The 25,253-nt window shown below is 44.6% G+C and overlaps 1 protein-coding gene and 1 long non-coding RNA gene across 2 annotated transcripts in view; both read left to right on the top strand.

Annotated features, from left to right (window-relative positions):
- Positions 1–19,614, top strand: part of LOC116956156 (intracellular phospholipase A2-like) — a 34,955-nt gene extending 15,341 nt beyond the window's left edge. The window contains exons 7-13 of the mRNA XM_076053915.1: positions 19–127; positions 988–1,065; positions 5,455–5,500; positions 6,139–6,356; positions 7,320–7,467; positions 9,257–9,366; positions 18,834–19,614. Coding sequence (XP_075910030.1) covers positions 19–127; positions 988–1,065; positions 5,455–5,500; positions 6,139–6,356; positions 7,320–7,467; positions 9,257–9,366; positions 18,834–19,069 — 945 coding nt within the window. The 3' untranslated portion in view covers positions 19,070–19,614. The remainder of the gene's footprint in view (positions 1–18; positions 128–987; positions 1,066–5,454; positions 5,501–6,138; positions 6,357–7,319; positions 7,468–9,256; positions 9,367–18,833) is intronic.
- A 155-nt stretch (positions 19,615–19,769) lies between these two features.
- LOC142906336 (uncharacterized) lies at positions 19,770–24,988 on the top strand. The gene is made up of 3 exons (XR_012930152.1): positions 19,770–20,220; positions 22,743–22,816; positions 23,698–24,988. It is a non-coding gene; the product is annotated as an uncharacterized LOC142906336 (long non-coding RNA).
- Positions 24,989–25,253: the final 265 nt, after the last annotated feature.

Below are 25,253 nucleotides of genomic sequence, written 5' to 3'. Positions count from 1 at the left end.
GTTGCTTTGCACTTTCAGAATCTGTGCACGGTGGTGAAGGCCCTGGTGTTGTTTTCGGCTGACCTGACAGTGGAGAATAAAGATGGACATTCGGTGTGGAACCTTGCCGCAGACGTGCACGCCGGGGGTGAGAGATAGGCACACGGCTCGCTTCACCGCACGCGCACCGCATAAACAATTACAACAGCCGCCATAAACCACTAATTGGCAGTGATGTCACCATGGCGCTTGTACCAAGCTAGGTGCATTTTGAGGCCGTGTGAAGTGTCGAAGGTTCGCTGGCACAGGTGGTCACGGGATAGACCCAGATGCCATGGGTTGACTGACAGATGATTGGCAGATTCACCAGCTTTGCCACTTGCTGTGCCAACTTGCTGAATTTTATCCGCCCGGCGCTCTGCTCATTTTTGTGTGCGTCGCTCCTCTGCCGTTCGCTGTTGTTGGAGACGAATATGTTTATATTTTTTTTGCATTGAGGAATCCAGCCCATACCAGTTAAATTGTATGTTTTGTATTAACTAATGGGGAGAAAGTAAAAACTCCACGCAGAGAAAAGGCGCCCGATTTGGGAATCGAAGCCAGGCACCTTCACGCTGTGAGGCGAACAAAAGCTTTATTAGGTCGCACTCATTACACACAAAGTGCTTGCCACAAACGAACCACAATCTTGCCGACCTCGTCAAGGAGCATGAACCACCAATCGAAGTCTGGTAATCCCTCGCAGCAGCGGCTTTTGTCTAGTCATCAAAAGAAAGATGCCCACTGCATCACGCGCTTTAAGATATTAGGAAGCCACTGGACCTATGCACTTCTAAATCATCTAAATTGAAAACGTATTTCTTCAGAACTGATTTTTGTGTTTAGTTTGTTGCCCTTCGTCGGTACCTCTGATTATCGCGGTTGGCTACGTACAGTGCGAAATAAGTTCAACATACATACGGGGCAGGAGTGTTGCCACCACTGACGATGTTTGTTGTCGTTGTGCAGGCGTGAAGGACCAGGTGTTGTCGCTGCTAAGACACGGGGAGGCTTATGCACGAGCATCAGCTCCAACTCCAGTCCCAGGTGTGAGTCGCCATCTGATTGTTTCATGAAGCTGATATAAATTTCAACATGTGTAAGATGTTGTGTCATGCACCCTCCGCTCCACCCAGCACGGCCAGAGCCATGATCTTCGGGACTAATAACTGCGTAATGTATGCATGTTGAACTTCTTTCATGCCGTACAAAGCTGACCGTGCTAATTGGAGGTCTGGGGGGGGGGGGGGGGGGGGGGACAAACTAAACACAAAAAGCAGTTCTAAAGAAATTCGTTTTCAAGCTTGATGATTTAAAAGTGCATAGCTCTAGTGGCTTCCTAATGTCGGAAGAGCGTTTCAGACAGCGACAGAACTTACGCCACTTCGTTGAGCTATCATTTGTGATAGCCACGTCCCTTTTGAAGAAATAACTATTAGCTCGGTGGCCTTTACCTGGTCAAATATTTTGTTTGTTTATTTAGATCAACCTTTTACCCCCACTTTCTATAACTTTTTGATTCAGGACTTCTGAAAGGCTCGTATAATTGTGCTGACGGACAAATGGAGACAAACTGAACGCCGGGCTATCATAATAGCTTCGTATTTCTGTATAGATATGTTGTTTTTTAAGAGTAGACAAGTTTCGAAATATTTTTCCCCCGGGCAAACCTGGATACTTCCTGCTAATACTGCATAAAAGAAACAGTATGTATGTATATGATAAAGCAATATTTAATATCACATTGTATTAATATGTAAATTAGGGAAATCATATTTTACTGTCAATAAACATGTGTAATGGGTCAAATACCAGAGGAGATACCAGTTTAGGCAACACGATATTTATTTAACACTATACTTCTTACAGGGTCCCTAACACAAAGGGGTAGTGGCCCCTTTCACCCGATACCTGAGGAGGTATGGCCTCCGGACTACACGGGCCCTAATACTGGGACCACGCTAATTCCCAGTCCTCCGGCTAGGGGCCCTAGGGGAGGCTATGCTGACCCGACTGTGCCAGGGTCTTCAGGTCCTGACCACTGGCCTCACTCAGCTCCGGCCCTTAGAAGGACGGCGGAGCTTGGGGTCCAGGGTCATATCCTCAGCCCAGGTCTTTGGTCTTCAGCTTGGAAGTGACTCTCTCGATCGTTCAGAGTTCCGACTTATATACAGGTCCGGGGCTTGCTCCGCCTCGGCCACGCCTTCCTTCCAGAACCTTCCACCAGGTCCTGGAAGGGTGACGTCATCCCCCAGTCCCCCCTTCCGGGGTTTGGGGATTGTGTCCCAAGATCCGTTATCCAAGGGATCTCCGTTGGCCCCTTTGGCCTTCATTCTACCACCCTGCCATTCAATAACTGCCCCATCATTCAATAACCGCCCCACTATTCAACAGCACTCACTCAATAATTTCTCCTACTCCGGAGTTCCTGGGTAGTAAGTGTTATTTCCTAATTACTTATGCCTCAAATGTACAGAAAATGGCTATTATTCTCCACAAACTTTGCTTTTGTGACCAGGACAGTGATATTTTGAAATGTACCTATTTTCCAGAACATTCCAGATAAATTCAGTGCTGAGTAAACTTGGAGTAACTTATAGAACATTCTAAAACTTTCCAGTAATATAAATAGTAGTATAAATACAGAGGCCTAAAGTCCAGTTTAGTTCCAGCTGCCTAAGTGGATACGTATCTGCATTTTTCTGAGATAGCATCAAGAGGTTGCAAGCATCCGGCAGATGCATTTTGCTATGTCTGCGGCCAATTTATCAAGACGAGAGCAAAAAGTACTCTGTGGAAGCATCTGCTAAGATGTGTGAGGCCTACAAGGCATATTTTGGCATGCCTGTCGGGGATCAAGACAAACCCTGGGCACCTCATTTCACCTGTGAGAAATGCAAAACACTCTGGAAGGCAAGCTGGACAATTGTTGCTTGGAATTTTACGTGATAAAATTTGTTAAAAAAATTTAAATTGTAAAAGTTTTTAATTTTAAAATGTTTTACAATTTTCAATGTTATGGAAAAAAATTTTTGAAAAATGTTGCGAGAATCTCTTACACATTAGTCATGGGTGAAATGAATGTATTTTTGTTGGATGGTACAGAGGGGAAAATAGAGCCATGAATTTCGCTATCCCAAGAACCTACTGACCACTCAAGCAACTGCTACTTCTACATGGTGGACCCTTCCAAACATCGGACTGGCAAGAATGCACCTGCTATCACGTATCCGGACCTTCCTTCATCCATTGCCCCGGTGCACATTGCCATGAGCTCCCCATACCCACTCCTCCGGAAAGAGAGCAGCCGTCTTTAGAAGAGAGCAGAAAGTCAGAGAGCGAGGAAGACATTGTAGATCCAGATAACAATTTCAGAGGTGGAGCTGAGGAGAGAAACCCATACTACCCCAACCAAAAAGACCTCAACGACTTGATCAGAGATATTGGTCTCACCAAGTCCAATGCCGAGCTTTATACGTCTAGGCTCAAGCAGTGGAACGTGTTGGATGAAAGTATGCAAATCGCAGATGAGAGGAAGCGTGACCAACCTTTTTGCAGCTTCTTCACCCATCAAAATGGGCTCTGCTCCTGCCACAATGTGACCAGTCTGTTCAAGGCAATCATAATCGCCTATATAACCAGAATGAGTGGCGCCTCTTCATTGACAGCTCATCCAGGAGCCTCAAAGCCGTGCTGCTCCATAATGCTAACAAGTACCCGTCTCTTCCCCTGGATCACTCAGTGCACCTCAAAGAGGATTACAACAGCATCAATACCTTGTTGGACACCTTGAAGTATGATGAGTACGGCTGGGAGGTCATCGGAGACTTCAAAATGGTGGCATTCCTGATGGGTCTCCAAGGCGGTTTTACCAAGTTTCCCTGCTATCTTTGCCTTTGGGACAGCAGGGACACCAAGGTGCATTACCACAGGCGGGACCGGCCACAGCGGACCGAGTTCTCTGTGGGGAGGAACAACGTCAAGTGGGAGCCACTGGTGGACCCCCAGAAGGTGCTGATGCCACCACTGCACATCAAATTGGGCCTTATGAAACAATTTGTCAGAGCTGTAGATAAGGAGTCGGCAGCCTTCAAGTACCTTCAAGACTTCTTCCCATAAGTTGTTTGAGGCAAAGGTCAAAACCAGTGTCTTCATCGGCCCACAGATAAAGAAGATCCTGGAGTGCAATGAATTCCCCAAGAAGCTCACTAGTAAGGAGAAAGCGGCTTGGAACAGCTTTGTCACAGTGGTTCGGGGCTTCCGGGGCAATCACAAGACTTTGCTGTTTTTTCCTGGATTTTTCTGTTGCGTGTAGTCACTTTAAGATGTTTCTTGTTCATGCTTTTGTTTGTTGCGGTTGCACCCGAGTCAAGAGCCGCATGGCTCACGTGGTTATACCTAATAAATGAAACTGAAACAAGGCCGAAAACTGTGGACCTGGTTGAGACTCTGGTGAAGTACTATGGCACAATGAGCTGTAGGATGTCCTTCAAAGTCCATATCCTTGATGCTCATCTTGATAAATTCAAGGAGAACATGGGAGCGTACTCGGAGGAGCAAGGCGAGTGCTTCCACCAGGATATACTTGACTTGGAACGCCACTACCAAGGACAATATAACGAGAACATAATGGGGGCTGATACGTGAAAGTGATTTACAGTATAATCGTAAATCTCGAAAATTACTCACTTCTAAATTTCTGTAGTCATTTTTGTATTACTTTAGTATAAATACATGTACATTTTTATTCATATGGTTTTTTTCTGACTTTATGTGAACGAAAAGACACAAATTCGCCAATCTTCTCACTGAAAATAGATACATTTCTAAATATCACTGTCCTGGTCACAAAAGCAAAGTTTGTGGGGAATAATAGCCATTTTCGAAACTTTTTAGGCATGAGAAATTACGAAATAACACTTACTACCCAGGAACGAAAATTGTGTTACATTAGTGTAATTATCCCACTATTCAATAACCACCCCACTATTCAAAACCACCAAGCACCCATTATGCTTGGGGTCCCTGACTGAGTCCAGGCATTGATTATTTGTGCTGGGGCTCGTTTTTGTCACCCGTCTGAAGTGGCCAGCAAGAAACAGCACCTGTATCAAATTTGTACAAGAGGGTGTAACTCATTTTTTGCATTGAGCAAGATTGCTATGATGGTAAGACCTTGCATGTGGAAAGAGACGACGATGATAATGGTGAGAAGTGAATTCCAAAGTGTGAATGAAGAATTGGAGAGACGAGCGGATGTTCCATGCACATTTCCACCATCGATGCTGAGTGAATCCAGACTGTGATTGACGCTCGAATTTCGGACGGTGGCATCAGACAGCTCGCATTGATGATGATGCTACTACTGCACACAGCAGACAGAGAGAACCCACAGCACAGACCACATCACTGTTTATTTCTGTTACTATGGACCAGGACTCAATGACTCCAGTTCTGCTGCGGATGAAGACGGCAAAGAAAGGTATTTTGTTGGGATCTTGTCCTTTTCAAATCTGCTCTTTTTACTGAAATAATTTGTGACACTGCTTTTATTGATTGCAATCGCCACCTCTGAGCCCAGTCGATCAAGGGCCAAGAATAGATTGGCACATCCTCACGCAATCTCAAGTCTCCCCCCTACTCTCCTCGTTACAAAATTCCTACCGGGTTTGGAGACGGCTAGGGACGACAGCCCTCATCGTCCAGCAGTGGATTTATAAAAAGGGCCGCGCTCAATTGTGATGTCGTATCGCAGTGAGGCAGTAGCCTGACACGGAGCTGTGGCGATCACTGTGGTTGTATCGACTCGGGTTGTTAAATGAAAAACGGTTATGTATGTCATTAGACCTCCTTTGCCAGTACCAAAATGTAATAATAGGGGTTTTCCCCTTTTTTCTGGAAACTAAACTGAAACCTTTTTACAAGGATTCATGTCTGCATTAACCACAATACCTGCAGTCAAAATGCAAACAAAAAAATACTATGATAATATATGCATTGTCCTTGAAATTGATTGGTCCACACCAAGGGACGGCTTTCTTTTGAGCCTCGACCCAATTGGTGCTCGACCAGATGATGCCAAAAGGCGTACAGCTCAAAGACTCTGTGCACTCGTTGCAGCGTCACGGGCGGCAGTGGTGATGGTGGTGGCGCGGCACCTGTGCTCGGTGGGGGAGGCCGCGTGCTCTGCATGGATGGCGGTGGCATTCGGGGCCTGGTGCTCGCTCGCATCCTTGATTTCCTCTGGCGAAAGAACAATCGCCGGAGCCTGGCTGAGCTCTTTGACTGGGTGGCCGGCACCAGCACCGGCGGCATCCTGGCAATCGCCATAGTCCTCGGTAAGTCCTCGTATTCCCGTATCATCATCACCACCACCACCATCATCGAACTCTAGTAGAGCAGTGTGTCACATCGTGTTATTAGAGAATGGCCCACGGAATCTAATATCAGAGCTACCTCTGAGATCCCCTTCTTCAAATGATCCTCTGGTTTACATAAAACGCCCGACGAAACCGGATATCAGAGCTACCTTTGAGATCCCTTCTGCAAGTGACCTGTGTTGCACACAATAAGGAGCAGCCCTTTCCCAACCGCCCTGCCACTGAGGGTAGTGTTCACCACACGAGCCAAATTAATATGCTTCATTCTTGGAGCTAGATTTCAGCCAAATGTAGTGCAGAATCAATTTTAATGCAATCATAGGTTTCTTGTATGCAGTCATTTGTGACCGGTCAGGGACCATCAACTCACTGTACATAAGAACCCGTTTAATCATGGTTGGGCAACTGTCCAGATTTGAAACCCAATGACCTTTGCTGTATTCATAGCTCTAAATGAACCCGGTCACCTCTCCACATTCACTTCGTTGAGGGTATAAAGTCACTCGTTAAATCACTGTGGCCTCCTTTTGAAGTAAATATGGGGTCCTGTCAAGTTTTCACAGTAGGGTTCAATGCTGCTGCTGTGTACGCGTGTACACTTCCAATTTGGTAGTTGGCAGGTGTCTTTTTTTAGGATTTATTCCAGGATTTATATATTTTGGCCAGTACCAGTTACACTTCGTTTTTGTGGCTCTGGGAGGAAACCGGAGAACCCGGAGGAAACCCATGCAGAAAAGGGTGAGCGAGAGAGAGCTAACACACATGGTCCACACACACAGAGGCGCCCGAGTCGGGAGTCAAACCAAGGCCCCTTCTCGCTGTGAGGCACGATCATCACCACTGCCACGAAAAAAAACTCTCAAGAAAAACTTTGCCCTTGGAAAGTGTTTTTTTTTTATAACGTTGCTTGGTTTGTTTCAGGATTTCAACCACCGCAAATAATAGGGACGTACTTACAATTGAAGGACAAAGTGTTCCGAGGAGCCAAGCCACATTCCACCATAAAGCTGAAAGAGGCCATGAAAAGTGTATTTAAGAACGTTAATCTTGGATCCACCACACACCCAAGGTATCAGCATCTCAACTAACCTCACGCATCATTACGCGTCATCATAAACACCTAATTCGAGACTCAAATATCGCACCACCTCCTGGCTTTTACATTGCTCCTCGAAGACACTGTTGGTGTAACAATCAACCGCATCAAAACATAAACAGACCAATGCGCACCATATCTCCTTCATAATTGGAAAATTTAAGGACACAAACCACAGTAGTGCGATTGTGGCCATTCAGCCCAAACTATCGACCATAGTAATAGATCCACTGTAGTCTGTGCTCCCTCAACGCAAGAATAGCAAAACTATATGAATTATCTCTCTGCTGCAGGCTTCTCATCAATCACAAAACAATCAACCAGCTCGCGTCACCCCGAAAGTTACCCAACCACGCAATAAAGTATTGACTCTGGTACTCTTCTAGCCTCATGCCAGAGCAGCTTACAGCCTCAAAGCTCCTGGGCTTTGATGCAGTGAGCAGCTTGCAGCCCCCTGAGCCAGAATCAGGAGCAGCATGTAGCCTCAGACGCCAGCCTCCGTACTCGGCGGTACTGCAGACAACGCACGCCCATAGCTCATAAGTTGCAGAAATGTGTAGGCATGGGAGGTTCATCAACAGCGAACGCTTCCTCATTGAAAGCGGATGGCAAATGCAGGGCACGATCACCAACCCAGACACCACGATGGCTGAGATTGGCCGAAATACCCTTCTTCCTGAAACACCAGAACCGATTTATGAACATTTCCTATATCAAACGCACTGCTTGAAACACTGAATCTGTCGATACAATTCCTGTATCACCCTGCCTGAAACACTGAACTTGTTAATACAATTCCTATATCAAACAATCTACTTAAAAACTCAGCTCCAGGACTCTCTCTCTCTGCCTGAATGATTCTGTAACAACCTGTAAATAATATTTATCCCGGACTATCTCCCTGCCTGAAAACTGAAAAACGAATATATGATCACGAACATGTACCCAACCTGTACTTTTAAAATGAACATCCTCAGGGATCACTTTACCAAGGCACACCTGTTGAAAGGGATGGGGGGGGGGGAAGTGCCTTGCAAAGGCCGCTACACAGGACTAAAGCATTGGTTACCCCAGCGTGTAATGCTCTTCTGGGACACTTGCACGAATGCCCAAACACACACACACACACATGTCGTACCTCAAACACTCGTACACCGCGTTACAATTAAATTTGTTTTCGGCTGCGTAGGGTGGTGGAGGGCTCTTAACGACACAAATTTGGTCAGATGGTGTGACCTAACTTACTCCGTGTCGAGTTGCTGCATTAAATAAATCCCAGACACTGTTGAGTAAACCTGGCCAGGCGCTGCAGTGGTGAGATCTTAACTACCTCGTCTGGTATACAAAAGGTCGTGGTTCGATCCTGAGACCGATGCCTGTATATTTGGAGTTTGCATGTTCTCCCTGTGGTCATGTGGATTTTCCTCCGAGTCCTCTGGTTCCGTCAGATAAAAATAAAACATGCGTTTCGAGTATTTGGCTGCAATACATTTCCACTTAATAAGCCACTTCGTTGAGCTGCCATTTGTAGCGAGGTCGCTTCTGAAAAAGAGCTACACAGCTCAGTGGGCCTTGCCTGGTCACATAAAAATAGTTTAGAGTTTCGTGTAGCTTAGAACCTGTACAGCCAAAAGCTATGGGGTGTCTAAGCGAGAGATGGCCATGCTTAGCATTTCTATAGATGATCCTTGGTTGTTTGGACAACCGGCCAGCTCAAGTCCCATGAGTGTCTCACAGTCGCACGTGGCTCTCCGCGTGACAGAGTGATGGTGACGTCCACCAAGGTGGATATTTTGCCGGTGGACCTGATGTTGTTCACGAACTACAAACATCCTGAAGCAGAGAAGTGCGGAGACTCCCCCGGTCTTCCAGGTGATGGAACATCACGCAGCTCTGCATTAAGATTCACAATTCTTAACATCTGCATATTAACCAGTTACATAACACGTAATCATCACTAAGAATCCTGTATTATTAATATTGGCTCGGCTTATGCCTGGCTCTGGCTCAAGTAAGCCAGCTCAAACCCACCGCTCTTAATTCAGGTCGACTTCAGCCGTGCTCAGGATTTCCATGAGCAGAGCCTGAGCCGAGCCACAGGTGAAGCCGCTCACTCACTTGCTGGCTCGTCTTTGGAAGTGTAGCGCTGTAAATGGGCTGCACTTATCTGCAGTAGCAGACAGGGCCCACCAGGGGCAGTGCTTCGTACCGACAGGGGGGTCGCTACGTTCTCCAGCCCAAAAGCAGGAGGGGGCTGCGGGGTGTTCTGGGATCCTCCGCGACCCCTCCCAATAGGAGGGGGCTACGGGGTGTCCTAGGATCCCCCGGGACCCCCCTCCTGGAACTCTCTGGAAGAGATGCGTGGCCAGAGGCTGACACACCTGGGAGGTGTATAAAAGCCGGACCTCTCAACGGGTTCGGGGCCAGTCCAAGACAGAAGCCAGAAGACCAGCTAGCCTAGGACCCTGGGACCCCTAGCCCCGCTGTCTTTGTAAGGGCCGGGACTCTGTGGGCCAGTGGTGAGACCCTGGGAATCCCCGGCCTGACGTCCTTGTAAGGGCCGGGTCCGAGTGGGCCAGTGGTTGGGACCCGTACCTTGGCTGGGTCGGGTCAGAATAGCCTCCCCTAGGTTGCTCGTAGCCGGAGGACCTGAGAGCTCTAGCCCGGTGTTAGGGCATGGTAGTCCGGAGGCTGTACCTCCCCAGGTGGTAATTAAAGAAGGGCTGTTGCCTTAGTGAAGGCTGCAACTCTTACTGTTAAGCATTATTGAATAAACGCGTTGCCTCTGCAAGTGGTCTCCAAGAACTCACTACAGAAGCAACAGAGTGGCTCAAGCCTGAGTTGAGCCTGAGCATTAGAGGCTGAGCCTGAGTAGGGTCACAACACAGAACATGGCCCCGACAGTGCATGTGGAGAATAAGTGACAAAATGAATAAGTATACCATTCGTCTCCTTCCCATGTTTGTCACGCAAAAGTTAGAAGTATGTTCACACATCCCATCATCCGTACAGCCTTTTGGGAGTGCATCCAGTTCATCATCGATTGTCCGGCTTCTAACATTATCCGGTGAAACCGGCAAAAATACTCCATAGGTTCTAACCAGTCTGACGATCGACACCATGTGCATGACAAAAAAAATGAAGCTATGCTTGATTTCAGTGTTAAATACTATATACAGTACATTATCTTACCTATAAATGTATTTTTCCATCTGTCTGTCTCTCCATCTGTGTACGCCTATAACTGACAAACTGTTGGGTTTATATTTTGATTTAAAGCTTTCGTGACTGCAGTAATTCATATTCTTAGTTTTTTCGGTAAAGTCACGTTGAAGAGAAACAACAAAATAACAAAATATATATAAAACAATACAAAATTCTCACGACGTTTCGACCATAACTCAAACGGTCATCATCAGGTGTGTCGGTTTGCATAAATAAATTTTTTAAACGGCACATTTATTTATTTATTTAAAAAAAACGTTGGCGTCACGCGCAGCGATTGGCAGTTTGCCCAGGACTAGTCCATCTATTTTTTTGAAAAGAGGAGGGGGGAGACGAAATTTTTTATAATGTATGCTGTCTGAAAGCCACTGTAAGCGTGAACAATAAATCAAGAACTGAAATGATTTATCAAATCTTTCCAATGATTGCTAAGATAGAATCTATCTTCTCGGTTGAAATTGTCTCTGTGCTTGTATATGTGGATAGCCTCATGAACGAATCTCTCATGGAAGCCAGATGGCTTACAAAGAACCTCCGTCTTGGAAAAGTCAATGGCATGTGAGCCTACTGAATTAGAACAATGATCTGCTACGGCCGAGGTGTTGGTCCTACCGTGTTTAAGGTCTGCTTTATGTTCACGAATGCGGTCCGAGACATGGCGTTTGGTTTCTCCAATGTAACTACTACCACAGAGGCAACTTAGTTTGTAGACACCAGGGTATTGTATGTCCGGAATCACATCTTTTACAGACGGAACCAGATCACGGATTTTATGTAATGTGTTGAAACGGACCTGGATCTTGTGTTTATTCAAGATTTTGGAGATCTTTTTTGTGATCCCAGCAATGTAGGGTAAAGTGATGGTTTTGAAAGGCTCCTCAAGAGGGTTCTTCTTCATGGTTTGAGTGATAGCTTTGCGGATTGTATAGTCGGAGTAACCATTAGCCCTAAGAGCTTGGTGTACGTGCTTGAGTTCACTGCTTATGTGTTCCTGGTCGGATATGCATTGGGCTCTATGATACAGAGTCTTGATGAGAGAATTCTTCTGTGATGGATGGTGGTGGGAATCCGGTTTCAGATAAGCATCCGTATGGGTAGCTTTCCTGTAGACAGAGTGGCTCATTGAACCATCAGGTCTCTTTTTAATTAGGACATCCAAAAAAAGGTATCTTGCCATCTATTTCGACTTCCATGGTAAATCTGATGGCTGGGTGTATGGAATTGATGTGGTCGAAGAATTGGTCTAGAGCAGGCCGGCCATGTGGCCAGATGACAAAAGTGTCATCCACGTACCTCTTCCATAAGGTTGGGCGCAGAGTGGCAGTCTGGATGGCGTCAGTCTCAAATTTCTCCATGAAAATGTTAGCTATAACTGGAGAAAGGGGGGAGCCCATTGGGGTGCCCTCAGTTTGTTTGTAGAAAGTTCCATTCCAAGTGAAGTATGTATTGGTTAAACAGTGTCTCACCAGGGGGGGTACCTCAGTGTTTAGTCCTTGATGAACCAAGTCTTCAATGATTGCAATGGTGTCAGGTACAGGAACCTTGGTGAATAAGGAAACTACATCAAAACTGACAAGCAGGTCGTCTGGGGACAGGGAAATACCCTTGATTGTTGATACCAGGTGAGTAGAATTTTGTACCGCAGAGGTGGTCTTTCCAGTGAAAGGACGCAGGATTTCAGACAAAAAACGAGCTAGTTTGTAGGTGGGGGAGCTGATAGTAGAGACTATGGGACGAAGAGGTGTATCAACTTTATGTATTTTTGGTAAGCCGTATAATCTTGGTGGCCTGGCAGCAGAAGGTTTCAACGAAAACTGTTTAGATTGATCAATTAATGCGGTTGAATCAGAAATTATTTTGTTGGTTTGTGTGACGAGGCTGTTGGTGGGATCTCTTTTTATTTTTGTATAACTACCATCGTCGAGTAATTCTTTAATTTTGTTGTTGTATTCTATTTTATCCATGATGACAGTAGCATTGCCTTTGTCAGCTGAGAGAACTACAATATCATTCCTCTTTTTTAATTTATATAATTCAAAACGCTCATCTTTGCTGAGGTTACTAGCTGGCATCTTAGCGTTTTTGAGGGTTGCAGCGATTTCAGATCTTGCTACGTCTGCAGCGATGTGACCCAGGCCCCTGAGAGCAACGTCTACTTGGGCAATTATATCATTAACTGGTATGTGTTTAGGTGTGACTGCAAAGTTTAGACCTTTAGCTAAAACGGATTTCAGACCATCGGAAATAGAACTGTTACTGCGATTAATTACGACTTTATTAACGTCTAACTTTTTGGTGTGTGGGTCCGGTCTTTTGTTGAAGAGGAGGTTAAATTTGGAAATCAGGTTTTCCTTACATTTGGTCGACATAGTAGCAGCTGAAGAGGCAGTCATATTGTCTACATGTTCCCAATCCGATGTGGACATTATTGCCGTCAATGATAAGTGTGATTTGTAGAGTGTCTTGTCTAACTGATCTAGTTCTGTGCGTATAAGTCTGATTTTTTCTGAGATAAGAGCTAAGCTAGTTTTGAAAAGAATTCGTTTCGCATTAGAAGAAGTTACAGCAGTAGAGGTCAGTGTAAATGCGATTGGTATTACCCCAGAGTCACGGCATCTCTTCAGGAAGGTGAGAGACTCGATCAGCTGAGCTTTCTTATCCCGGAGTTTGTTGAAGGATCTTAAAGTTATGTGAAAACCCTCCCCGTAGAGGCGATTAAATTTTGATTTAAAGCTTTCGTGACTGCAGTAATTCATATTCTTAGTTTTTTCGGTAAAGTCACGTTGAAGAGAAACAACAAAATAACAAAATATATATAAAACAATACAAAATTCTCACGACGTTTCGACCATAACTCAAACGGTCATCATCAGGTGTGTCGGTTTGCATAAATTAATTTTTTAAACGGCACATTTTTTTTATTTATTTAAAAAAAAACCGTTGGCATCACGCGCAGCGATTGGCAGTTTGCCCAGGACTAGTCCATCTATTTTTTTTGAAAAGAGGAGGGGGGAGACGAAATTTTTTATAATGTATGCTGTCTGAAAGCCACTGTAAGCGTGAACAATAAATCAAGAACTGAAATGATTTATCAAATCTTTCCAATGATTGCTAAGATAGAATCCATCTTCTCGGTTGAAATTGTCTCTGTGCTTGTATATGTGGATAGCCTCATGAACGAATCTCTCATGGAAGCCAGATGGCTTACAAAGAACCTCCGTCTTGGAAAAGTCAATGGCATGTGAGCCTACTGAATTAGAACAATGATCTGCTACGGCCGAGGTGTTGGTCCTACCGTGTTTAAGGTTTGCTTTATGTTCACGAATGCGGTCCGAGACATGGCGTTTGGTTTCTCCAATGTAACTACTACCACAGAGGCAACTTAGTTTGTAGACACCAGGGTATTGTATGTCCGGAATCACATCTTTTACAGACGGAACCAGATCACGGATTTTATGTAATGTTTTGAAACGGACCTGGATCTTGTGTTTATTCAAGATTTTGGAGATCTTTTTTGTGATCCCAGCAATGTAGGGTAAAGTGATGGTTTTGAAAGGCTCCTCAAGAGGGTTCTTCTTCATGGTTTGAGTGATAGCTTTGCGGATTGTATAGTCGGAGTAACCATTAGCCCTAAGAGCTTGGTGTACGTGCTTGAGTTCACTGCTTATGTGTTCCTGGTCGGATATGCATTGGGCTCTATGATACAGAGTCTTGATGAGAGAATTCTTCTGTGATGGATGGTGGTGGGAATCCGGTTTCAGATAAGCATCCGTATGGGTAGCTTTCCTGTAGACAGAGTGGCTCATTGAACCATCAGGTCTCTTTTTAATTAGGACATCCAAAAAAGGTATCTTGCCATCTATTTCGACTTCCATGGTAAATCTGATGGCTGGGTGTATGGAATTGATGTGGTCGAAGAATTGGTCTAGAGCAGGCCGGCCATGTGGCCAGATGACAAAAGTGTCATCCACGTACCTCTTCCATAAGGTTGGGCGCAGAGTGGCAGTCTGGATGGCGTCAGTCTCAAATTTCTCCATGAAAATGTTAGCTATAACTGGAGAAAGGGGGGAGCCCATTGGGGTGCCCTCAGTTTGTTTGTAGAAAGTTCCATTCCAAGTGAAGTATGTATTGGTTAAACAGTGTCTCACCAGGGGGGGTACCTCAGTGTTTAGTCCTTGATGAACCAAGTCTTCAATGATTGCAATGGTGTCAGGTACAGGAACCTTGGTGAATAAGGAAACTACATCAAAACTGACAAGCAGGTCGTCTGGGGACAGGGAAATACCCTTGATTGTTGATACCAGGTGAGTAGAATTTTGTACCGCAGAGGTGGTCTTTCCAGTGAAAGGACGCAGGATTTCAGACAAAAAACGAGCTAGTTTGTAGGTGGGGGAGCTGATAGTAGAGACTATGGGACGAAGAGGTGTATCAATTCCATACACCCAACCATCAGATTTACCATGGAAGTCGAAAGAGATGGCAAGATACCTTTTTTGGATGTCCTAATTAAAAAGAGACCTGATGGTTCAATGAGCCACTCTGTCTACAGGAAAGCTACCCATACGGATGCTTATCTGAAACCGGATTCCCACCACCATCCATCACAGAAGAATTCTCTCATCAAGACTCTGTATCATAGAGCCCAATGCATATCCGACCAGGAACACATAAGCAGTGAACTCAAGCACGTACACCAAGCTCTTAGGGCTAATGGTTACTCCGACTATACAATCCGCAAAGCTATCACTCAAACCATGAAGAAGAACCCTCTTGAGGAGCCTTTCAAAACCATCACTTTACCCTACATTGCTGGGATCACAAAAAAGATCTCCAAAATCTTGAATAAACACAAGATCCAGGTCCGTTTCAACACATTACATAAAATCCGTGATCTGGTTCCGTCTGTAAAAGATGTGATTCCGGACATACAATACCCTGGTGTCTACAAACTAAGTTGCCTCTGTGGTAGTAGTTACATTGGAGAAACCAAACGCCATGTCTCGGACCGCATTCGTGAACATAAAGCAGACCTTAAACACGGTAGGACCAACACCTCGGCCGTAGCAGATCATTGTTCTAATTCAGTAGGCTCACATGCCATTGACTTTTCCAAGACGGAGGTTCTTTGTAAGCCATCTGGCTTCCATGAGAGATTCGTTCATGAGGCTATCCACATATACAAGCACAGAGACAATTTCAACCGAGAAGATGGATTCTATCTTAGCAATCATTGGAAAGATTTGATAAATCATTTCAGTTCTTGATTTATTGTTCACGCTTACAGTGGCTTTCAGACAGCATACATTATAAAAAATTTCGTCTCCCCCCTCCTCTTTTCAAAAAAATAGATGGACTAGTCCTGGGCAAACTGCCAATCGCTGCGCGTGACGCCAACGGTTTTTTTTAAATAAATAAATAAATGTGCCGTTTAAAAAATAAATTTATGCAAACCGACACACCTGATGATGACCGTTTGAGTTATGGTCGAAACGTCGTGAGAATGTTGTATTGTTTTATATATATTTTGTTATTTTGTTGTTTCTCTTCAACGTGACTTTACCGAAAAAACTAAGAATATGTTGGGTTTATGTTTCAACAAAGTACACAGATACAACAAACTAAGCCCCCCGGACGAACACTCGCTATTTGTTTTTGCTCTTGGTCCAATCTAAACTAAGAAAATCACACTTTGTACAATGTACGCTGATCGTAATGATAACTTTGAAATGTGTGCCAAAGCACGCATCTGCGCATGCGCGTGACGCTGGCTCACGGCTGCCCATAGCAACGCAAATAAGCTTGCTGAGCTGCAACGGGAGACTCCTGTAAAGTCAGTATATACTACTGTAATGAACATTCTTGCTCGTGGGGAGTTTTGGTTAATTCCAGTACAGTTCACACGGCGCATCCAACGTCTTCAAGATACAGCCAGGTACACCGTGTCTGTCTTCACCGGGTCTGGGTATTTCCCACGGGGCTACGTCACCAGCGTCACGAGCGTCCACTGTGCAGACAAAGAGGTGGAGAAATGAGATGCAGAGTCGCCCATTGCCTCAGATGCGGCAGCAGAGACACGTATAGAGAGCCCCCCCGTGTTTCTGAACCCGGCTCTTAATAGGAGTTTAAGGGCCTATGCCCAGCTTCGCACCTGGCACTAATTACACGACCCCCCTAATAATTATGATGGGCATCTGAACATTCTGAACCAGTTTGTCCTCACTCCCCACTCCCCTCATATCTTTCCCTGCTCCTTCAATTTTCGGTCTTCGCCCTGCTATAGAGTCAGTAGATACTACTGTAGAGTCAGTAGATACTACTGTAGAGTCAGTAGATACTATTATAGTCAGTAGTTATTACTATAGTCAGTAAATGCTACTATTGAATCACTAGATACTACTATAGTCAATATATACTGCTATAGAGTCAGTAGTGCAAGAGCCATAAGACAGACAGTTAATGTATTATTTCTGTGTATAAATTTTATGTACATCTGTCATACATTTGTTGAAGATTTGGCATACGTGACTTGGAATATTCCAACTGTTTAGAATCCCCCTTGGTTAGACGCTCCGTTGGTTGAACCCATGACGTCCCTTCCGGTCTGGCAGTATAAAAGGAAGCCAGGAGATGAACCAGATGGAGCGAGTGGACAAGTCTTTGACCGTGTAATAACGTGATAAAGTAAAAGGCGAGATTTAACTTTGGAAATCGTTAGTTTTGTGCAACTAGAAAATAAGGAAACAGTTTTGTATTTAAGACATGTCAAACACGCGTCGGACTTCTGGCTCCACCAGGTTAAGGCGTAGCTTATTTTTTGGTAGAAGAAACCTGTGCCTAGAAGTAGTTTCTACTATAGAGTCAGTGGATACTACTGTAGAGTCACAAGGTACTACTATAGAGTCAGTATATACTAATGTAGAGTCACAAGATACTACTATAGAGTCAGTAGATACTAATGTAGAGTCACAAGATACTACTATAGAGTCAGTAGATACTAATATAGAGTCAGTAGATACTAATGTAGAGTCACAATATACTATTATAGAGTCAGTAGATACTATTGTAGAGTCACTAGATTATTACGATAGTCAGTAGTTACTACTATAGAGTCAGTAGTTACTATTGTAGAGCCAGTAGATACTACTATAGTAGTGACTACTATAGAGTCAATAGATACTACTATATACTACTGACGCTATTGTATGTAGAGTGTATAGGTATATATGCCTATAAAAGAAGAATTTATTGGGGGGGGTCGACAATTTTTTTTACTTTATTAGATCAACTATTTACCCTCTACTTTGTATAACTTTTTGATTCAGGCCTTCTGTAAGGCTCTCATAATTTTGTTGACGTACAAATGGACAAGCGGAACGCCGGGCTTTTATAATAGCTTATATGTCATGTTTTTTAAGAGAAGACAAGTTTTGAAATGTATATATTTTTTATCCCGGGAAAAGCTGGGTACTTCCTGCTAGTACACTATATAGAAATTGATGAAATTCTGCACATACATACATCACCATATGCAGAGATTAAAAACAATATATAAAAACACCTACAAAAAATTATATAATGCAAGAATGCGCAAATAAATAAGATTTTTTATAATTACGTGATTATCTGCCATTATTGAAAATTTGCCGTCCGTCCCCCCCCCCCCCCCCCCCCCGAAGCGTCCGGATAATCGATGATCTACTGGAAATATATACAGGGTGTCCCATAAGTCTGGAATCATAGGAAAAACACAGCTCTGTGTAATTGGCTCACGGTCTGGATGCAGTCTGTTAAATTCAAAAGCAAACTCCCTCTGACTCCGATTTCCTATGAATATAATTATCCAGACTCGTTCTTTCTTACTCGGAGACATCTTGGGCCTGCAGAAAAAAAACATGGATTAATTAATTTTCCCAATGATTCCAGACTTATGGGCCACCCTGTATTAGAAGCAGTGGTTTAACACGACCACACTCTGAACTGGTTTCAACATTTTAGTGTCTCATCAGCACAATCAGGGCAGTAGAGCGAGCGGTGTGAGGAGTTGGTGGAACCCTCGCCGGAGGGGCTCCCTAGAACTCGCGCTGTTCTGATGGTCTTTCTCGTTGTACAAGCAGATCCCATCTACCGTCGCATGTCGGACCTTCCCGCGTGGCAGGCGGCCACGTTGACCTGCTCGGCACCATTCTTATTCTCGCCGATCTATGACCTGGTGGATGGGGGCCTCCTGGCCAACAACCCCACCATGACCATGCTGGCGGAGGTCTACCACCACAGCAGAGGCTTGAAGTCCAAGGCAAGGCCTAAAACTAAACTGTTTCATTTTACTAGGTTAAAGCCCACTCAGCTGTAAGCTCTTTTTCAAAAGCAACGTGGCCACATGATAGGTCAACGAAGTGGCTTATCGCGTGGAAATGTATCACAGCCAAATACTCTAAACGCACTTTGATTTAAAATGTGGAGGGAAAAACCGGAGGACCCGGATAAATATCCACGTGATCACGGGGAGAACGCATAAACTCCAAATATACAGGTATCAGAGTCGGGACCGAACGCACGACCTCGCCAACGTGGTGCCACTTCTGCCAGAGCTATTGACGTGTCAAACTCTACTCGTTAATGTACCAAAGTATTAGGCTGCCTAGTGGTAACACTCGCGTCACGCAGCCAGAAGGGGCATGGGTTGCTTGATTTCTGACTCAGGAGCCTTCCTGTGTATGGAGTTTATATTTTCTCCCCTCTGCTCACCGTTTTCCTCCCATAGCGATACAATAATGGACGAATTGTAACTGGTATTGGCAAAAACTATATTCAAATGCTGAAAATTTATCTGTACGTTATTCAAATGGGAATTACACACAGCAGTAGCAACATCGCCCCCTACTGCAAAACTTGGCAATCCCACCCACATGATATTACATGTTTATCACACTTGTTCACCCAGGAAAGGCCTTTTTAAGGAAGGTCCTGCCACGTTTGTCCAGTAGGGAGCGATGTTCCTCGACACTAACCTAAAACTATTTTTTATTTTACCAGGTAAGGCCCACTGAGCTTCATAGCGCTTTTTCAGAAGCGACTTGGCTATCACAAACGATAGCTCAACGAAGTGGCTTATCACGTGGAAATTTATAGCAGCCAAATACTCTAAATGCATCTTTCTAAATGTGGACGACCCGGATAAAAATCTATGCGACCACGGGGAGAACACGCAAACCCCAAATATACAGGTGTCAGGGTCGGGATTGAACCCACGACCTCTTGTATACCGGGCAAGGTAGTTAACATCTCGCCATCGTGTTGCCCACGACGTTGCGTTCACGACCGCTGGTTTTCCCCGTGACGTTCCAGGAGCCAGATGTGGACAAACCCTCGCTGAAGGTGGTGCTGTCGCTCGGCACTGGGAAAAAGCCCACGGTGGATGTCGGGCCCCCATTCCCGACCTGCTTGTGCGAATTGTTATTACCAAATAAGCTTCGAAAAGTGTTGAACTGCGTCATGTCTGTCGTAAGTATAACCCCTGAGCAGCTCACACAATATACTCCACTGCCAATGGGCGCATTGCAATGTGTGGCAAAGTGCACTTGAATCCTAACCCGTTCTGAGACGTCTGCAATTTGCAGGGTGGGTGTCCCGTTCACCGCTGAATCTCAGAAAGTGCAAGCGGTTCAGCGTTCATTTTATTTAGAGAGGCGTAGCGCCTCTGTTTTCCCAAGACGTTGTACTCCCTGCAGATAACTGTTTCGACACTACACTCCGTGATAGCTGGCATTTGACTTCTGATTCCGTTCAGAATTTATTTGATTCTGTTCAGAAACGATTCCTTTCCGATGTCGTAAATGTACGTAATTGTAATGGAATCGGAAGACAGAAGTTTTTTTTCCCGTCTCGATGACTAACGTCATCTAACGTCACTGGAACGGGATATACGTATGTTGAACTTACTTCGCACCATACGTAGCCAATTGTGCTAATCGGAGGTGCGGAGGAGGGACAACAAAAATAATTGAGTATATTTTGTACTGGCCGCCATCACTCCACAAGGGCAGGGCAATCATCGCCAAGGAAGGCACCGCTGTGTTGAGCAGACACAGTCTGCAGTAGTTTCATGGTAGGGGTGGTGCTGCCGTTTGTTGTGATCGCAGTTGATTATTTGCGGTGTAATTCTTGAGTTTGGAAAAATTTGAATAATTATGCCAGCACACAATGGCACACTCGTTCTGCATTGAGAATGACAGCACGGATCTACAAGATTCACTGTGAAGGCAGGCGGCAAGTACATTACGTGCTAATACACACACCGCAGTAGAAACCAGGGCTGCCTGCCTGATTCAAACCACTACCCTCTGCAACGAGCAGCCAATGCGCCACCGCATTGCATGAAGCCACGAAAATACAGCAAAGGCCTGCACATGCAGATATGCCTAGACGCAGCCGGATCATAACCAGCCTGAAAACATATTTGAAAAACGTCTATATTTGTATCTACTGACTAGAGTAGTAACTACAAACTCTATCGTAGTATCTAGCACTACAGTAGTACCTATTGACTCTATATTAGTATCCACTGACTCTACAGTAGTATCTACTGACTCTATAGTAGTATCTACTGACTCTATAGTAGTATCTACTGAATGTACAGTAGTAAGAAGGCCTGAATCAAAAAGTTATAGAAAGTAGAGGGTAAATAGTTGATCTAATAAAGTAAAAAAAAATTGTCGACCCCCCCCAATAAATTCTTCTTTTATAGGCATATATACCTATACACTCTACATACAATAGCGTCAGTAGTATATAGTAGTATCTACTGACTCTATAGTAGTCACTACTATAGTAGTATCTACTGGCTCTACAATAGTAACTACTGACTATATAGTAGTAATTACTGACTATCGTAATAATCTAGTGACTCTACAATAGTATCTACTGACTCTATAGCTGTATCTACTCACTCTACATTAGTATCTACTGACTCTATAATAGTATCTTGTGACTCTACATTAGTATCTTGTGACTCTACATTAGTTTTTACTGACTCTATAGTAGTATCTTGTGACTCTACATTGGTATCTACTGACTCTAAAGTAGTATCTTGTGACTCTACATTAGTTTTTACTGACTCTATAGTAGTATCTTGTGACTCTACATTAGTATCTACTGACTCTAAAGTAGTATCTTGTGACTCTACATTAGTATCTACTGACTCTACAGTAGTATCTTGTGACTACATTAGTATCTACTGACTCTAAAGTAGTATCTACGGACTCTATAGTAGTAACTGCAAACATTACGGTGGGGGGGAGAAGAGGACATCACACTGTTCTGTATTTACCTCAGCGTGTGATTGTGCAGCAGTAACTGTGCTTGATTTTTGTCTTTTTGGCATTTTTTACGTGAAGGAGACCCGACCACCCGTCGCCTATCAGCAAGTTTGTTTGTTTTGCTAGGGGCAACAGCGAGTCGGCGTTTCCGCGCATGCGCAGATGCATGCTTTGGCGCTGGCACAAAGTCATCATTTCGATCAGTGTACATTGATAAAAAGTGTGATTTTCTTAGTTTACATTGGACCAAGGGGAAACACAAATAGCGATTTTTCGTCCGGGGGCTTAGTGTGTTGTATCTGAAACGTACACCCAACAGTTTGTCAGTAAAAGCGTTACAAGGATAGGCGTGCACAGACAAAAAAAATACATTCATCGATAAGATTATTTATTGTAGTCATTGTTCTTGAACTTTAACCATTTACCCCCTGATGTTCACTCGTACCAGGAACATAACTCCATTTATCCTTTTGGAACAAGGTTTCTGCATTCGCGAATTCTGAATTTGCGAGCGTTTTCAAGAACGTTACACTCATGGATAAAGAGGGTTCACTGCACATGGCTAATTATTGGAGTGGTATTTTGTGAAGCTTTCCTGGGTAAACATGCGAAATAACAATATTAATAATTACCTACTGTGGCTCTCAAGAGCAAAGCAATGATGTGTTTATTAAGGCTATACGGGGGGGTCTTTGTCTTTGGGTATAGATGACCATCACCGAGGCACATCAGCTGAAGGCCGCTGAGGGGTGGTGCCACAGCATCAACGTGCCTTTCTTCAGGTGAGATTCTTGTTGATCTAATGGGGACAATAACACGGAAGACAAATCACGCACACGCATGGCAGCGGAGTAGTTGTGACAACGCTCGCGCCTCGCAATGAAAAGGGGCCTGGGTTCGACTCTGGGAGCCATTCTGCGTAAAAATTTTGTGTGTTCTGGATGAGCTTCAGTGTTTTCTACTTTCCTCCCCACAGGTAAAAAAACCCAACACAAATACATGTAAATAATTCAATTGGGGTTATACACAGCAGCAATGTAGCCCCCTTGACTGTGACAACCTGTCTGGACCCTCCTGAAAAAAAGTTATGAGACTCAGGCATTGCCGAGTCAACGAGCGCCACTGCGGTCTCAGATTAGAGTGCACCTGGCGTGTTTTCTGTAACTGCGCCCTCTTGTTGTGAAATTTATTGAAGGCGGTGGTTCTCAAAGTTTGGTCCATGGAGCCAGCAGTGGTCCGAGACGGTCCTCCAGGTGGTTCGTGCGGCTGTGATGCAAACGCAGGTTGATCCGGAAATATTGACAATGTTTACACCATTTGTTTCGGACGTGAATACTTAGTAATGTTTAATAAAAGAATGAAGTTAGGTAAACTACCCCTATTGAAGCATTCTAATCCTAAGATCTGAATTCCCCTCCCCCTAATAAAAACACTTTATAGCTGTGTCTATTTTGTTTTTGTATGTTCCGGTAATATGAATCATTTTGTATTACTGGCATTTAGATAGAGAAGTGAAATGAGGTTTGTCACCAGCGTTGGGGGGCTGGGTGGTGGTCCGCGGAAACGTTTGCATCGGCCGAGTGGTCCGCAGGCCAAGACAAGTTTGAGAAAAAACGCTTGAAGGCGAACAGCGCCGCTCAACCTTTTTTGTGTTCCGTTGCAGGAAGAACCCCGAGTTCGAAGACCTTATCAAGGCTGATGAGACGGACAACACAAAGTTGCTCCAACTCATAAAGGAAGTGGATGACTATATACTCGGTGATTTGGATAACATGTCACACATCGCGAAGCTGTTGTCACCCTCCGACGTGACGACTGGCTTTGCTGCATATTCAAGCTGCAGCTACCAGTAAGGCCAGCACGTTCACTCACCTTGCGCCATCCGCCACTGTTAAACGTCATGGCGGGAATCCTGATTACGTTTGATAGTCGCCTCCCAGCGCAATACTAAGCTACGTTCGGCCATGAATACACGATAGCTCAATTGTGTTTTAAGTCACAAGATCAATTTAATAATTTACACTGGGAGGCAGGTTGGTGTCGGCGGCGCAGTGGTGATGCTCTTGCCTCACGGCAAGAAGGGCCTGGGTTCGATTCCCAATTCAGGCATCTTCCTGTGTGGAGTTTGTGTGTTCTCTCCCTCTGTTCTGCATGGGTTTCCCCACTGGGTTCTTTTGTTTCCTCCCATGGTTAAACCCCCCCCCACAATGTGACTGATATTGACCATAAACATCCCGGTGCATCCTAATGCTGGATACGTGTTGCATTTGTTTTCCGGCCTGCATTCGCTTTTATGTTGTGATGAGGTTTCTCATTTACAGATTTGAACTGCCAGATTTTTACAGGCTAAGGTCCTTCTCTGCCAGATGGTTGTCCTAGATCTAAACGAAGCTACAAAGTGCTACGATATATAATTCTTATCATCTGTGATGTTATGCTCGTTAACGGCCACAGTGCACCTTGCAGTGTGAGTCGCCAGTCTTTCGCCATCACCCCGTGGGTGGGCGAGTGCCGACCCAGGCTTCGTTACCTTGAGAAGGTGATGTTTTTGAGCAGAAATGTGATTTTGGCTAACCATCGAACAAAGACGGTCATTGCATTGCGTGCTTTCAGATGTGCTTTTGCGGCCGTCTGGAACGCTCTTTTTTCTGATATTAGGAAGCGACTCTAGCTATGCATGTTTAAGTCTAAATTGAAAAGTCATGTCTTTAGGAACTGCTTTTTGGGTTTAGTTTGTTGTCCTTCCCCCGCACCTCCGAATAGCAGGGTTGGCTATGTACAGTGCGAAAGATGTCCAACATACTTATGTTTCAGTACATCCCCACACAAGACTCCAGTTCAGTTATATCAACACATACTTGATATTTTATCATTATGCTCATTTACCTAGGAAGGCCTCACCGAGTCTCAATTATCTTTTTAAGGCACTTTCCTGTCCTGCCAAGTTTTTGCAGTAGGTGGGGTTGGGGGTGGGAGAAGGGGGGGTCGGAGGGGGGGGCGATGTTGCAACGCGTTATCTCATGTGAGTAATGTACAGGTTATATTTCTGCACTGGGGATATTTGGCCAATATCAGTTACATTGACTCGATTCGTAAACGTGCTGTGGGCTGTCCTCAGAGGCTCAGTATGTCTTGCCTATGAACTTGATAGTCTCCTGCTCTCCTTATGTCATATAAGACACTCCTGATAATGAGAAAAAGCATTCAATTCACAATTAG

The sequence above is a fragment of the Petromyzon marinus genome, chromosome 63, assembly GCF_048934315.1.
Source record: "Petromyzon marinus isolate PM22_M1 ecotype Great Lakes invasive population chromosome 63, UKy_Petmar_22M1.pri1.0, whole genome shotgun sequence".
Lineage (NCBI taxonomy): Eukaryota > Metazoa > Chordata > Hyperoartia > Petromyzontiformes > Petromyzontidae > Petromyzon > Petromyzon marinus.
This window is presented reverse-complemented; position numbering and strand designations above follow the sequence as displayed.